At 35.3% G+C, this 13,846-nt stretch overlaps 1 protein-coding gene across 27 annotated transcripts in view; it reads left to right on the top strand.

Moving 5' to 3' along the window:
* Window positions 1-13,846, top strand: part of SYCP2 (synaptonemal complex protein 2) — a 70,222-nt gene that overhangs the window by 25,362 nt on the left and 31,014 nt on the right. For 17 of the 27 annotated variants that reach the window (XR_011996833.1, XR_011996832.1, XR_011996834.1 and 14 more), the window contains 5 exons: window positions 6,490-6,638; window positions 7,907-7,981; window positions 8,401-8,547; window positions 11,791-11,890; window positions 12,750-12,907. Coding sequence is in view for 11 of the 27 variants with exons in the window: in XM_072735460.1 (XP_072591561.1) it covers window positions 6,490-6,638; window positions 7,907-7,981; window positions 8,401-8,547; window positions 11,791-11,890; window positions 12,750-12,907 (629 nt within the window). In the remaining 16 variants the exon portion in view is untranslated. Of the gene's footprint in view, window positions 1-4,109; window positions 6,639-7,906; window positions 7,982-8,400; window positions 8,548-11,790; window positions 11,891-12,749; window positions 12,908-13,846 lie in introns of all 27 variants that reach the window. The other 10 variants (XR_011996838.1, XM_072735472.1, XM_072735473.1 and 7 more) reach the window with 3 other exon arrangements.

Below are 13,846 nucleotides of genomic sequence, written 5' to 3' on the forward strand. Positions count from 1 at the left end.
CATTTGTGCTTATTGCTTTGTGTGCCCTAAGTAATTCTTGCCTACTACCAAGTCACAAAGTTGTTCTTTTGTTTGTCTATAAAAACTTTATGGTAGACTGCTGTGATGGCCTTTCTGTCATTCCTGATGTTTCATACTTATATATATATTTTTCCTAATCAGTCTGATGAGAGGAATATCAGTTTACTGGTATTGTCAAAGAACCAACCTTTGGTTTCATTAATTTTTCTCTATTGTTTTCTATTTTCAATTTAGTTGATCTCTACTCTTATGTTTATTGTTTCTTTTTTTTTCTGCTTGATTTAATTTGCTTTTCTGTTTCTGATGTCTCAGGGTAGAAACTGAGGTCATTGATCAAAGACTGTTTATTCTTCTAATGGAGCAATTTACAGCTTTAAATTCTCCTCCTAAGTACTTCCTTAGCAGCATCTCAAAAATTACAATATGTTGTGTTTCTATTTTCATTAATCTGATCCTTTTGAAGTTTTTCTTTTGATTTCTTTCTTGATCCATAGGTTTATTTAGAAATTTTTAATGTAGATTCTATATATTTGGGATTTTATTTTATTTTATTTTTAAAGATTTTATGTATTTATTTATGAGAGACACAGAGGCAGAGACACAGGCAGAGGGAGAAGCAGGCTCCTGGTGGGGAGCCTAATGTGCGACTCGATTCCAGGATCCTGGGATCACAAAGGCAGACACTCAACCACTGAGCCACCCAGGTGCCCCTATATTTGGGATTTTAGAGATAACTTTGTTATTGATTTCTAACAATTTCATTGTTGTTAGAGAGTGTACTTTTGTATGATTTAAGAATCCTTTTAAATATATTGCCACTTGGGGTGCCTGGGTGGCTCAGACAGTCAAGCATCTGCTTTTGGTTAAGGTCATGATCTCAAGGTCCTGGGATCAAGTCCTCTGTTGGGCTCCCTGCTCAGCTGGGAGTCTGCTTCTCCTCCTCTTTCTACCTGCTGCTCTCCTTGCTTGTGCTCTCTTGCTTGCTCTCTATCAGATAGATAAAACCTTTTTAAAAATGAATAAATATATTGACACTTACTTTATGACCCGGCGTATGGTTTGTCTTGGTCAGAGTTCTGTATGCACTTGAAAGGAATGGGTCCTCTGTTGTTGGGTGAAGGGTTGGGTTGAGAGTGTTACTCCAGTTTTCTATAGCCTCACTATTGCCTACTTGTTCTATCAGTTTCTGAGAAGGTGGTATTGAAGTCACATACAACAGACTTTTTCCTATTCTTTGATTTATCAATTTTTCTTCAGGTATTTTCACTTTCTGTTGTTAGTTGTATAAAGATGTAGTAGAATCTTTTCATGTTAAATTGACCTCTTTGTCATTATGAAATGATCCTCTTCCTATGGTAAAATTGTTTGTAATGTGCTTTCATATTAAGATATCGTCTCAGGCTTTCTGTTGGTTAGTTATGGCATGGCATATCTTTCTTTCCTTTATTTTTAACTTATTTTTGTCAATATATTTCAAGTAGATTATTTGTAGACATCATACACTAGAGGTCTTATTTTTTAAATATAACTTGACAATGTCTGCCTTTTAATTATGGCATTTGATGTGATTAGTGATATGCTTTAAATTTACCATTTATCTCCTGTTTTCTCTGCCTGCCATTTCATCTGCCGTGTGTGGTTTTCTCTTTTTTTTTTTTTTTTTTGTATTAATTGTTTTTTTCAGTAATTTTATTATATCTCATTTGTTGGCCTTATACCTTCTTTAATTAAAAAACACTGGTTGATTTGGGGTTTATTTTATTCATCCTTAATAGTGTATATATTCAAGGAATATTATACCCTTTTAGATGTAACACGGGATCCCTATAACAGTGTACTACCACTTTTGCTTTCCTGGCTTTTGTGCCATTGCTGTCAGTAGGTATGAAAAAGGTTTTTGTTTGTTGTTGTTTTGCTTTTGCTTGTGTCAGAAACCTTGCAATATGGTGTAATGATTTTGGCTTTATGCAGCCAATTAGCTTCTAAAGAGATTTTAAAAGTGGATTAAAATGTATCTTGTATTTACCTACACATTTGGCATGTCCAGTGTTTGGTTTTCCTTTGTGTGGATTCAGATTTCTACCAGCTCCTGTTTTCCTTTTAAGACTTCTCTAATATGTCCTGTAGCACAATATGCTGGTGATGAGTTCTTTTAGTTTTTATAGATCAGAAAAATCTTTTGTTTTCATTTTTGAAAAGTACTTTTGATATATGTCAAATTTTAGATTGCCTATTGTTTTAGTTTAGTTTACTTTAAAGATGTTATTCTACTGTCTTCTGTCTTCCTGTCTTGTGTTGTTTCTGATGAGAAATCTACTGTCATTTTCTAGTTTGTTCCATTTTATTTAAAATCTTTTTAAAACCTGGCTGCTTTTAAGATTTTTGTCTTCATCACTAGTTTTAAATAATTTCATCACACTGTTTTAGTGTGATTTTCTTCATGTTGTTTGTTCTTTAGGTTCATTGAGCTTATTTGTTCTGCGGGTTCATAGTTTTCATCAAATTTAAAGTTTTCATCCAGTATTCTTCAAATATTTTTTCTGCTGGTTTGTTCTTCTCCTCTCCTCTGGGGACTGATTATACATACACTAAGCTACCTGAAGTTTTCCCACAGCTCACTGATTCTGTGGTTTCTCTATTCCATCCAACCCAGATCCCCCCCCCCTTTTGTATTTGAATACCTTTGCTGTATTTCATGATCATTAATATTTTCTTTAGCAGTTTCTAATCTGCCTCTGATCCTATTCTGTATAATGTTTACCTCTGCTATTATATTTTTCATCTCTGGAAGTTTGACTTGGGTCTTTTTTTAAGTTAATTTTTTAATTTTAGAATAGTTTTAGATTACAGAAAACTTGCCAAAATAGCACAGAAATTTTACATGTACCTCTTCACTGAGTTTCTCCAATTTTTAAAATTTTGGTCAAGAAAAATAAATACAACATAAAATTTGTTACCTTAACTAATTTTAAGTGTATAAGTTCAGTAGAGTTAAGTGTATTCACATTACTGTGAAACAGATCTCCAGAATCTTTGTCATCTTGCCAAATTGTAACTCTAGACCCATTAAACAACTTTTTTCTCCACCCACTCAGCCCCTGGTAACCACCATTCTACATTTTTCTTCTGAGAATTTGACTATTTTAAGTGGAACCATACAGTGTACATCTTTTGTGACTGTCTTTTTTTCATTTAGCATGGTGTTTTCTCCCATGTGTTTTTTTTTTTTTTTAAGATTTTATTTTCTTTAATCTCTACACCCAGTGTGGGGCTGGAACCCACAATTCCTAGATCAAGATCCACTGACCGAGCCTGCCAGGAGCCCCTCATTTTTTAACTTTTCCATCTTTTTTTTAAAACCTCGTATATGTTTGTGGTACCTGTGCTATTGCATTTTAAAACAAAAAGCCTACTTGGATCTTCATCTTCCTCTATTCATCTCATTCTTTTTCCATTCATAGCCAATTTTGAGAGAGAATTTTTACTAAATCATTTTTTTCTTCTGCTTTTCAGTTCTGCTCTTACTGTGTTCTGTTTTCCATCCCACTCCACTGAAATTTTAGATATCAGAGTAATAGTTAACTTTATTATTCATATCAGTATGCAAACTTTGAGTCCTTATACTGACCCTTCCCTCACATTTGATGCTGTTGCCTGCACTTTCATTTTTGAATCTATTTTCCTAATTTCTCAATTAAGCTAGATAGTCCTCCTTTATCTCCTGTTTTGACAAACAGTATGATAATCTTCCAGGTCTACCAGTACAGGAGCCATTCTTGCTTGTTTCCTCTCCCTCAACTAATCATTTTCCACGTTCTCTTAACATTTTTAAAATTTCTTTTCTCCCCTTTATTTTCACACTAATCACTGCCTCCACTTCCTAACAAAGCTCTGTCTTTTGCATCTTGCCAAATGTAATTGCTTGTAATTGGCGGGAAAAAAGTTATTTTCATTGTTTTAATAGCATAACCTGAAGTTGATTTTTAAGATTTATTTTCAAATATATATCTCATCCTAATTTTATGAGGACCGTTTTATAAAAAATTAAGTTCTTTATGTATAGATTAAAAGGGTTTTTTTTTTTTAAGATTCCTGGTTGGTGAATAAGAATGAATCTTCATGCCAGGAGGGTAGTGCACCCTAAACTGGAGCTCCTGTGCTCCTGACCCTTCCAGACCTTACACTGTGTATCTCTTCACCTGGATGTTCATGTGTATCCTTTAATATCCCTTGTAGTAAAGTGGTAATCTGTATATGGAACAGGCAATATCTGAATTTTTACACAAATGGCACTCATGATACTAAAAAAAGTGGAACCTGAAAATCAATGAATATTTCCTTTTTTTAAATAAATTTATTTTTTATTGGTGTTCAATTTGTCAACATATAGAATAACACCCAGTGCTCATCCCATCAAGTGCCCACCTCAGTGCCCGTCACCCAGTCACCCCCACCCCCCGCCCACCTCCCCTTCCACCACCCCTAGTTCGTTTCCCAGAGTTAGGAGTCTTTCATGTTCTGTCTTCCTTTCTGATATTTCCCACTTATTTTTTCTCCTTTCCCCTTTATTCCCTTTCACTATTTTTTATTTGGGGAATATAAAAAATCAATGAATATTTCTAGTGAAAAAGAATTTCAGTAGTTGCAGACTGGGGGAATAGGGAAGCAGCAGCATGAGGGAGTGCAGGCAGTTAGACTCTTTTTTTATAGAATATGTAAGAATTTATAAAATAAAGGCTCCATGGACAATCTTAAAATGTTCTGAGTGCCTTCACAGGAGAAAACATTATTATATTCATATAGTGTACTAGAATCTCATAAAATATGTTTATCTATAAATAGATTTTTTTTGAATTTTATTTAAAGAGAGTGTGTTCATGCAAGCACACAGAAATGGGAAGGGGGAGAGGAAGAGAAAGTCACAAGCAGACTCTGCACTGCATGCAGAAGCCATCACAGGGCTCAATCTCACAACCCCAAGATCATGACCTGAGCCAAAACCAAGAGTTGGATGCTCAACTGAGCCACCCAGGCACCCCAAAACACTTGGCTTTTTTAGCAGGCAACAAAATAACTTTTTCTAGTACCTCAGTAATATTGCTGATTAAAAGCAAGCCATGATATAGTACAGGCAGTTAAAGGAAATACCAGAAATTTCAACAAAGCCCATAATAAAATATAACAAATATCAATAAATTCTTATATAGTCACAATATATGTGGAGAATACTTTGTACAAATGGTACAAAGCATTCAGCAATATTTGAAGTAATTCTAATACCATGTTTATGTGAGCTGTGAAGCAAATATTGTATTTATTGTAAGTTCATAGTAAGCTGTAGGAAGAAATTAGAGTGATATAATAATCAGCAAAAGATATCCATAAGAATTATATATTTTCTAATATTCATCATCAGAATTCAAAATATTATTGTCTTCAAAGTCACCCAGACTTTCATCTCTAAAGCCTGAAAACTGTTAATGTTGAAATATACAACTTTTTTTCCCCAAAATAAAGCCACCAGCACTCTTTTGAGTTAGAAACTATCACCACTATCTTCAAGCTATTAATAATTCTTATTACCATCAAAGGATATTACTGTGGAAGTTCTTCATACCATATAGTTGCAAAAACAAATAACACATAATCTGCTTGAGTAAACCTCATAGAAATCAGAATTTTATAGCTAATAGGGACATTTGTCCTATAGGTTAGGTCATAAAGTAGCCAGCAAAGCTTTCCCTGATGTAGAGACAAATTTTTCTAGTTGGTATGCTCCATCTCCATCAGGATGTTTTCCTCTCACCCAAAAATATACATTGGTGGCAGGTGTGGCAACTTGGCAGTCAACAGGAGCACCATCAGAAGTAGGACAGGGCCATAGTGGCCTTTAGTCCATAATATAGGCACAGTAATTGGATGTCATGTGATTCTTTGGTGAATTTTGGAAGAAGGGAGGTGAATACCTCTTAAACTGACATGCACAGTATTTTCAGTGGATCATTTAATTTATAGAGGAATTGCACTGATTCTTCAGTTTCTTGGCACTCAAGGTTTTTGAAGTTGGGTTTAATAGAAATGTTGGCATATATGCTTATGCCTAGAAATATAGTTATTTTTGGAACTAAAGTTATTTTCTTTGCCTGTTTTAAATTAAGCAAATAGTTTTCTTGGATGTGTTTTAGGAATATTTATTAAGAACCTGTTAGTGTCTAGAGTGTATTTAGAGCTTTAGCTCAGTAGTTATTGTATCAACTTATAATTTATAGATCAGGAACTAAGACTGTGAAAAGTGAATTGAATTGATTTGTTTACATAACTAGTTGGTACTGGAATTGATTGTTAAATCCTAAAAGCTAATGTTATTTCATTTCAATTTAATTGATATGCTACATGATTTTCTTATACCTATAGAGTGGTATCGTAGAAATGAATATAAACTAATCAATATGATTTGTTTGTGTATAGTGAGAGAATCGAAGAAGCTACTGACCATTATTCTGAAAAACATCATAAAAATTAGTAAAAGAGAAGGGAAAGAATTGCTTTTGTATTTTGATGCATCATTAGAAATCACTAATGTGACACGAAAAATTTTTGGCGCAAGTAAATATAGGGTAAGTGTTTAAATTCTTTTTAATATTTATTTTCATAAAATTCTTTTTAATACTTTTCCATAATTATGGAAAGTTTAAGTTACTTGGGACTATAAGTTTCATTGACTTTTTCCCCTAGAATTCTTAAAATGACATGTTGATTTTTAGTTCTTTAAATTTGTATTGTGGAATAACCATCAGATTGTTAGCAATAACCTTGAGACACCTGTTAGAATCTCAGATGACAAAAAAAGCTGAAGTATTCGGAACATATAATGACTTCCTGATAGTTTAAAAAGTGAGTTGAGATAAGGCCATGTTTTTAAATTATTAAACATTGTGAGAATTACAGAATCTACCTCAGAAGAGGGGAATGAAGGGCATAGCAAAAATGAAATATAGAAGTTGAAAAGAGAACATGCTCATTAAAAGTCAAATTTGAAGGAAAGTCTATGCAGATGGGTCTTGAAATGGCCTTGGAGGCAAAATTTAGAGAAGATGCTTTCTAAGACCAGGGAAGACATCATGAATCAGTAAGGTGATGATTCATGTTATGTTTCAGGGAGCTATTCTGTTGACAAGTTTGGGTAGTGCAAGTCTTTGTTCAGGCTGATGTAACAAAATACTGTAGACTGGGTGGCTTAAATGACAAGCCTACCTTCCTTCCTTCCCTTCCTTTCTTCTTTCCTTCCTTTCCTTCCCTTCCTTCCTTTATGCCTGCCTGCCTTCTTTCCCTCCCTTCCTCCCTCCTTCACTTCCTTCCTTCCTTCCTTCCTTCCTTCCTTCCTTCCTTCCTTCCTTCCTTCCTTCTTTCGTTTCCATTTATTATTTCCACTTATTTCCCATAGTTCTGGAGGCTAGAAGTCCAAGAGCAGGGTACCAGCAGGCTTATTTTCTGGTGAGGGCCCTCTTCCTGGTTCACAGTGGCTGTCTTTTCACTCTATCTTCACATGGTAGAAGACATGAGGGAGCCTTCATTTTATAAAGGCACTGATCTCACTCACAAGGGTCCTGCCCTGATGACCCAATTGCCTCCCAGAGGTCCCACCTCCTAATATCATCTCTTTGGGGGTTAGGTTTCAGTATATGCATTTGAGAGGGACACATTCAGTTCATGGTAGATTTATGGTAAAGAAAAATAGAGACTGTGTTTGTGGAGAAGGGTATTTATATATACAAAATAATGATTTGAGATAATTTGGCAGTTTTGAAAGGAAACAGTAAATAATTGCATTAACTTGGAAAGAACTGGGAGAAAATGACATCACTTTTAATTAATTTGATTTTAGGAATTTACCAGAAAACAAGGCATTTCAGTTGCCAAAACATCTGTACATATACTTTTTGATGCAAGTGGATCACAGGTATGTGTCAGACTTCTGGATTTTTATCACTGAGCTAAATTGAACCTTAAATACTTGAAAGGTGAATATTTAAAAAAATAGTCTCAACTTATAGTGCCCTATTAAGATATATGATTTTTTAAAACATGTCATTAATGATCATTTATTTTAGTACAAAAGATAGTTACAAATACCCTTTTGATAAGTTTAAAAATTAGAAGTATCTGTCCTGGCACTAATTCCAAAGTTTGTTTTATGTCTGTTGACATTTGAAGATGTGGATGATTTTTGTTGGGTCATTTTGTAGGATTAAGTACATAGGAAACAGAAAGAATTGACTTTTTAAGTATGGATGAATGGGTACTTTATTAAGACATCAGTGTTTTGAGAACTTTTTGTGGTTTGCAGTTTGAAATACTTTTTTCCATATTCTCCAACAGATTCTAGTGCCAGAAAGTCAAACCTCACCCATTGAAGAGGAACTCATTACTTTGAAAGAAAAACCTAACTCCCAAAAGGAAGATGCAAAACCTCCAAAAAACATCAAAAACAGTAGTCAAGTGGATGGAAAGAATAGTCAGCTGGAGGTAAATTTGGTGTCAAAATAGTTGTTTATAAAACAGCATAGATCAAATCATTGCTACATACAATTAATAGAAAAAGTATATAGAAGTTACCTTAATGGCCTTCATCAATAACATGTCAGAGTATTTTCCCCTGCCTTTTACAAACGCAAATGAAAGATAGTGTTTTAGCAACTGTGTTTATGTTTAGAGGTAAGAGGGTTAGGACAGGTATAGTATACACTTGTAAATTCCAAGTTAGAAATATGTAAAAAAAAAAAAAAAGTACCATGTTTTGTATTTATCCTGTCCTCTATTTGCTTTTGGCTGTGATATAGAATACAAATCTATAATGTGAAACGTTCTCTTTATTTGTACAAGGAAAGAAAGCTAAGTGTTAATTCTTTTTCCTCCTCTTCCTGCTCTGTGGAGGCTCTCCTTTAGGCACATTCAAAAGAACCATTTCTCAGCCTTCTAATCTTGTTGTGACACTTGACATTGCTAACAGCCCCGTCTTAATGTCCTCTCCTTTTTTGGTTTCTGTTAGCATTTTAGTTCTCTTCCTACTTCTGTTACTACATTAAAGATACTTTTTCTCCCCACATCCTAAATGTAGATTTGCTCTGAAAGCTTGACTCAGCCTCCTGAACATCTCCATGCCTTCTCCCTTAAAAGGCTGTTTTCAAAGTGCTTGCAGCAAAGTCTCCACTTATTCTTTGAATGTTTTCCTTTTGAATGTCTCTTCTTTTCCTGAAGTCTAACCTCAAACTCTTTTATCTTTTGCTTCAAACTTGTATCTGCATTCAAAATTCAATAATGCTAACATTAATTTTCCAATGGTATCCTGATTCCCACCTCCTCTCTCCTCATACCTAGGACCAAGGTACTAGTGATGGCCCTTTCCTAGTACCTCTCACATCCTTTCCTCATTCCCTTCACCCTTGCTCATTTTATTTTACTTTTTAAAAAAGATTTATTTAGGGGATCCCTGGGTGGCGCAGCGGTTTGGCGCCTGCCTTTGGCCCAGGGCGCGATCCTGGAGACCCGGGATCGAGTCACATCGGGCTCCCGGCGCATGGAGCCTGCTTCTCCCTCTGCCTGTGTCTCTGCCTCTCTCTCTCTCTGTCTCTATGAGTATCATAAATATATAAAAAATAAATAAAAATAAAAGATTTATTTATTCATAGGAGACAGAGAGGCAGAGACACTGGCAGAGGGAGAAGCAGGCTCCCTATGGGGAGCCTGATGCAAGACTCGATCCCAGGACTCCAGATTCACAACCTGAGCCAAAGGCAGACGCCCAACCACTGAGCTACCCAGGTTCCCCAGCCCTTATTCATTTTAGCATACCCAGCTCAGTACAATAACCTCCTCCTTGGTCTTTGACACTGTGAACTCCCCTATGTGGTATACCTTCTGCTGGTTTTTCTTAGTCCCAGAATCACATTCTTCTGCTCAGAAAATTTGGGGACCTGCATCTACATTTTGACTCAATTCTGAGACCTTGTACAAGTTCATTTTATTCTATGTACTCACCACTTTAGTGAGGCTCATTGCTTTCCTGCCTCCTTTTATGTCACACTCATTCTTGCTCTATACTTTGGTGTCTGTTTGTCCTTTTTTTTACCCTTCCTCATTTCAAGTGCCCTTACATTTGCGAGTCTTGCTTAATTTTCACTTTTCTTCATGGACGTTTTCCTATTTTTATTTTTACTAATCTCTCACCTTTAGGCAACTGTAACTACTTTCATAGGCTCTTCCACACATTTTGGCATATTGATGTTAATATTTTTTACCTCATTAGTCTTGTATCCTTAATTAAGTGAAAAATGCCATCTTCTGTTTTCCTTAGACAAATTATAAAAGCCATTTTCTATGTCTTTATATCAGAATCATAAATTGAGTACTTATTTAAAATTCTGATTCTTAGGACTCCCACCTTTAATTTATTGAGTCATAAACTCTAGAGAAGATCTCTGAGAAACAGTGCACTGTCATTAAATACTCACTGTGCTTTTGTTTAGGATTGAAGCATTTATATGAATAGGTAATTTTCCAAGTCCCATTCACTATGCCACTAGGAACTGTCATTTCTTGACTAATCCATTGGTTTGGTAGTTTGTTTTCTGGTTAATCATAGAATTCCCCATTTTCCTCTCCTTTCCACCTTTCCTCCACACCCCATTTACAGACCTATTAAAAACTCCTGCAGTATTTTTTTCTTAGTCTTAGGGACAGATGCCTTTTGAAAAACAGCGCTCTTCTGCCTCTACAGTTTGTCATCATCTATACCCTTCCATGGGGTCCTCTGAAACTCCTGTCCCTGTAGCCCCAGCCTCTGCCTGTCTGCTTCTGTTCATCTCTTGAATAAAATTAGGAAATGCACATCTTTACTGGAACCACTAGCTCATATGCTGCTGAGTCTCTGAATTCCTGTAGCCACTTTTTACTCTAAGGTTACTTTAGCCTTCACAGAATATTAATATAGTTTTAAAAATGTGTGGGATTTTTGAAGAATGCCAAACATTATGAAAGCATTCACACATTTACATAAATATATATCCAAACATCATACACTGAAATAGAATAAGAAACTGAGCCATTGGTTGTAGATATACTATCAGTAAAATATTTGCAGCTTGTTTATAAGGGGGCTGTATTTCATTTGTCTGGATACACTATAAATACTTTTTAAAACAACATTCCTGGGATGCCTGGGTGATCCTGGAGTCCCGGGATCAAGTCCCACATTGGGCTCCCTGCATGGAGCCTGCTTCTCCATCTGCCTATGTCTCTCCCTCTCTCTCTGTGTCTCTCATGAATAAATAAATAAAAATCTAAAAAAATTAAAAATGAAATAAGGAATGTTTTGGCTGCCTATTTAATACCAAATATTAGGGTAAAATATCTTATGTCAGCCTAAAAAAAACAGAAATTTATGGATATCATGTTGTTTATAAAATATCATGTATCAGAGGTGCCTGCAGGGCACAGTCATTGAACATCCAAAGCTTGATTTTTGGCCCAGGTAGTGATCGATCCTGGGATCGAGACCCGCACATGGGGGTCTGTGCTCAGTATGGAATCTGCTTATCCCTCTCTCTCTGCTCCTCCCCCTGCTCATGCTCACTCTCTCTGTCTGTCTCTGAAGTAAATGAATAAAATCTTTAAAAACATACCATTTATATTTTGTGTGCAGATAGAGTAAAATGTTATGGAGAAGATGATAGAATGTGTGTTTACTGTGGCTTCTTCTTGTGGTTTAAGGTAATTACTCCTGGCAAAAGAAAAATGTCTGAAGCATCAATGATTGTTCCTGGTGCAGATAGATACACTGTGAGAAGTCCAATACTTTTAACCAATACCTGTAAGTTTTGTAGTCTTAAAAGACTTCTAATTAACATTATATTTTTAAAACAGGCATTTTTAAATTCAGATATTTGGGCATAATTTACCTAGGTGATAAGTTGGGAACATAGAAATTAAGATATGAACCACAGATGTCTTCTACTTGTCAAGAAATTTCAAATTTTTTAGAAAGGTATATTGGTTATTAACATATAAACATTATTTAAAGTATTAATACACAGCATTAATAATTTATTACAATTTAAGTGGGAGTCAGCTGCCACATAGTGGATAAAACATTGAATTAATCAGGACGCATGGGCTTATTTCTCCACCCCCAGATGTATACTTGGTATAGATTATCCCCCAGATAAGTGTAGAACCAGTTTTCTTTTTATAAAATGGAACTAAAGTGTCTATCTCAAGTTGTTTAGAAGACTAAATAAAAACTCTTTATTCAATAAGGAATATTGTGAAATATTTAGGCAGTGCCTGATACATACTAAGGGCTAAATACAAATAAAAAAAAAATGCTATATGCTAGCTGCTATAAAACACAGTCTTATTTGGCCTTTATGACAATTTAAATGTGACCTTCTGTTCCCCTAATCCAGTTGCCTACTGGGCAGTTGTCTCATGTCCAGTAGGCTTCACAATAAATTCATCTTTCCATCCTCCCTGCCAATGTTTTGTCCATTTCTTACCTTGGTAAATGGCATCTGTATCTACTTACTCATTTAAACCAGAAACCTGGGACCCATCCTTGCACCTCCATTTTTTACCTTCTTCACCTGAAAAGTATCTTCTTCATCTCAAGAATCGCAGTATGTAATTTTAGAAGCCCTATAAATACAGCAGTCCTCTGTCCTCCTTGTTAGCAGCACCCCGAAGAGGAAGAACTAAACCACCGCTGCAAATGACGAGTTCTGCAGAAAAACCCGTTACTCCTAAAATGTCGGAAGGTCAAGTGGGCAATGCCGTATCTCTTATATCTAGACCATCTGAAGAAAGAAATAGTGGAGATAATACAGACAAAGTAACTTTACTTTGAAAACATTTTTAAAAATTAATTTTATTAAGTTTTTGTAGAAATACAGATTGAGCTAACTTCTTTTGTAAGCAGTGAGTGCCTCACTTTGTTTAAAGTATCACCATTAAATATGTTTATTGTTCCTTAAAGTCAGTTCCTTCTGACAAGACTCATTTATTGTGCTAACAGTAAAATTTAGGAATATCCATTCAGTATAACTGATTTGTATATTCAGTAGGAGAAATGGACTTGACATCACTGTTTAATTATACAAGTTAGTGTCTTCTAGAAATGTAAAATACAAGTGGTCTTTGTCCTTAATTATCTCAAAGTCTAGTGTGGAAATTAGGCAGATTAATAAGATAATTATAATATTGTATAAATGCTCCCAGATTGTACTTATAGGATACAGTAGGAACCTAGGGGAGGGGAAGGTGCCGAACACCAGAGCTGGAGGGGAGGGTGAAGACCAGGGGATGCTCTTTAAAGAGATGGAAAGTGAGTTGATATTTTTGAAGGGTCGATAAAGGTTAATCAAATGGACATCAAGGAGAAGGGCATTCATTCAGGTAGTCGAAGGGACAGAGCAGAGAATAGCTAAGAGAAAGTTATTTCCTGAAGAGATAGAGGAGGTAGCCTGAGATACAGATAAGTTTATAGGTAAGAAACACCTAATAGCTTTTGTTTTCTCTAAAGTGTGAGGCGGGAACATGGTGAATTTGTCTTGGTGATATGCTGAAGTAAAGGGCTCAGGGCCATGTAAAGACTTGAAACAGCTGCTATGAGATAATAGGGATAAGTAAAGGGTAATGAAGAATAAGTAAAGGTGTTAGGCAAGATTGAAGGCCCTTTCAATTTAAGACTGAATTTTATTATGGCATCAGTTCAGGAAGAAATATACGTCATTTTCTCCAACAAAGCTTAGCAGCTTTGTTGTTACAGTAA

The sequence above is a fragment of the Vulpes vulpes genome, chromosome 14, assembly GCF_048418805.1.
Source record: "Vulpes vulpes isolate BD-2025 chromosome 14, VulVul3, whole genome shotgun sequence".
NCBI classification, from domain to species: Eukaryota; Metazoa; Chordata; class Mammalia; order Carnivora; family Canidae; genus Vulpes; species Vulpes vulpes.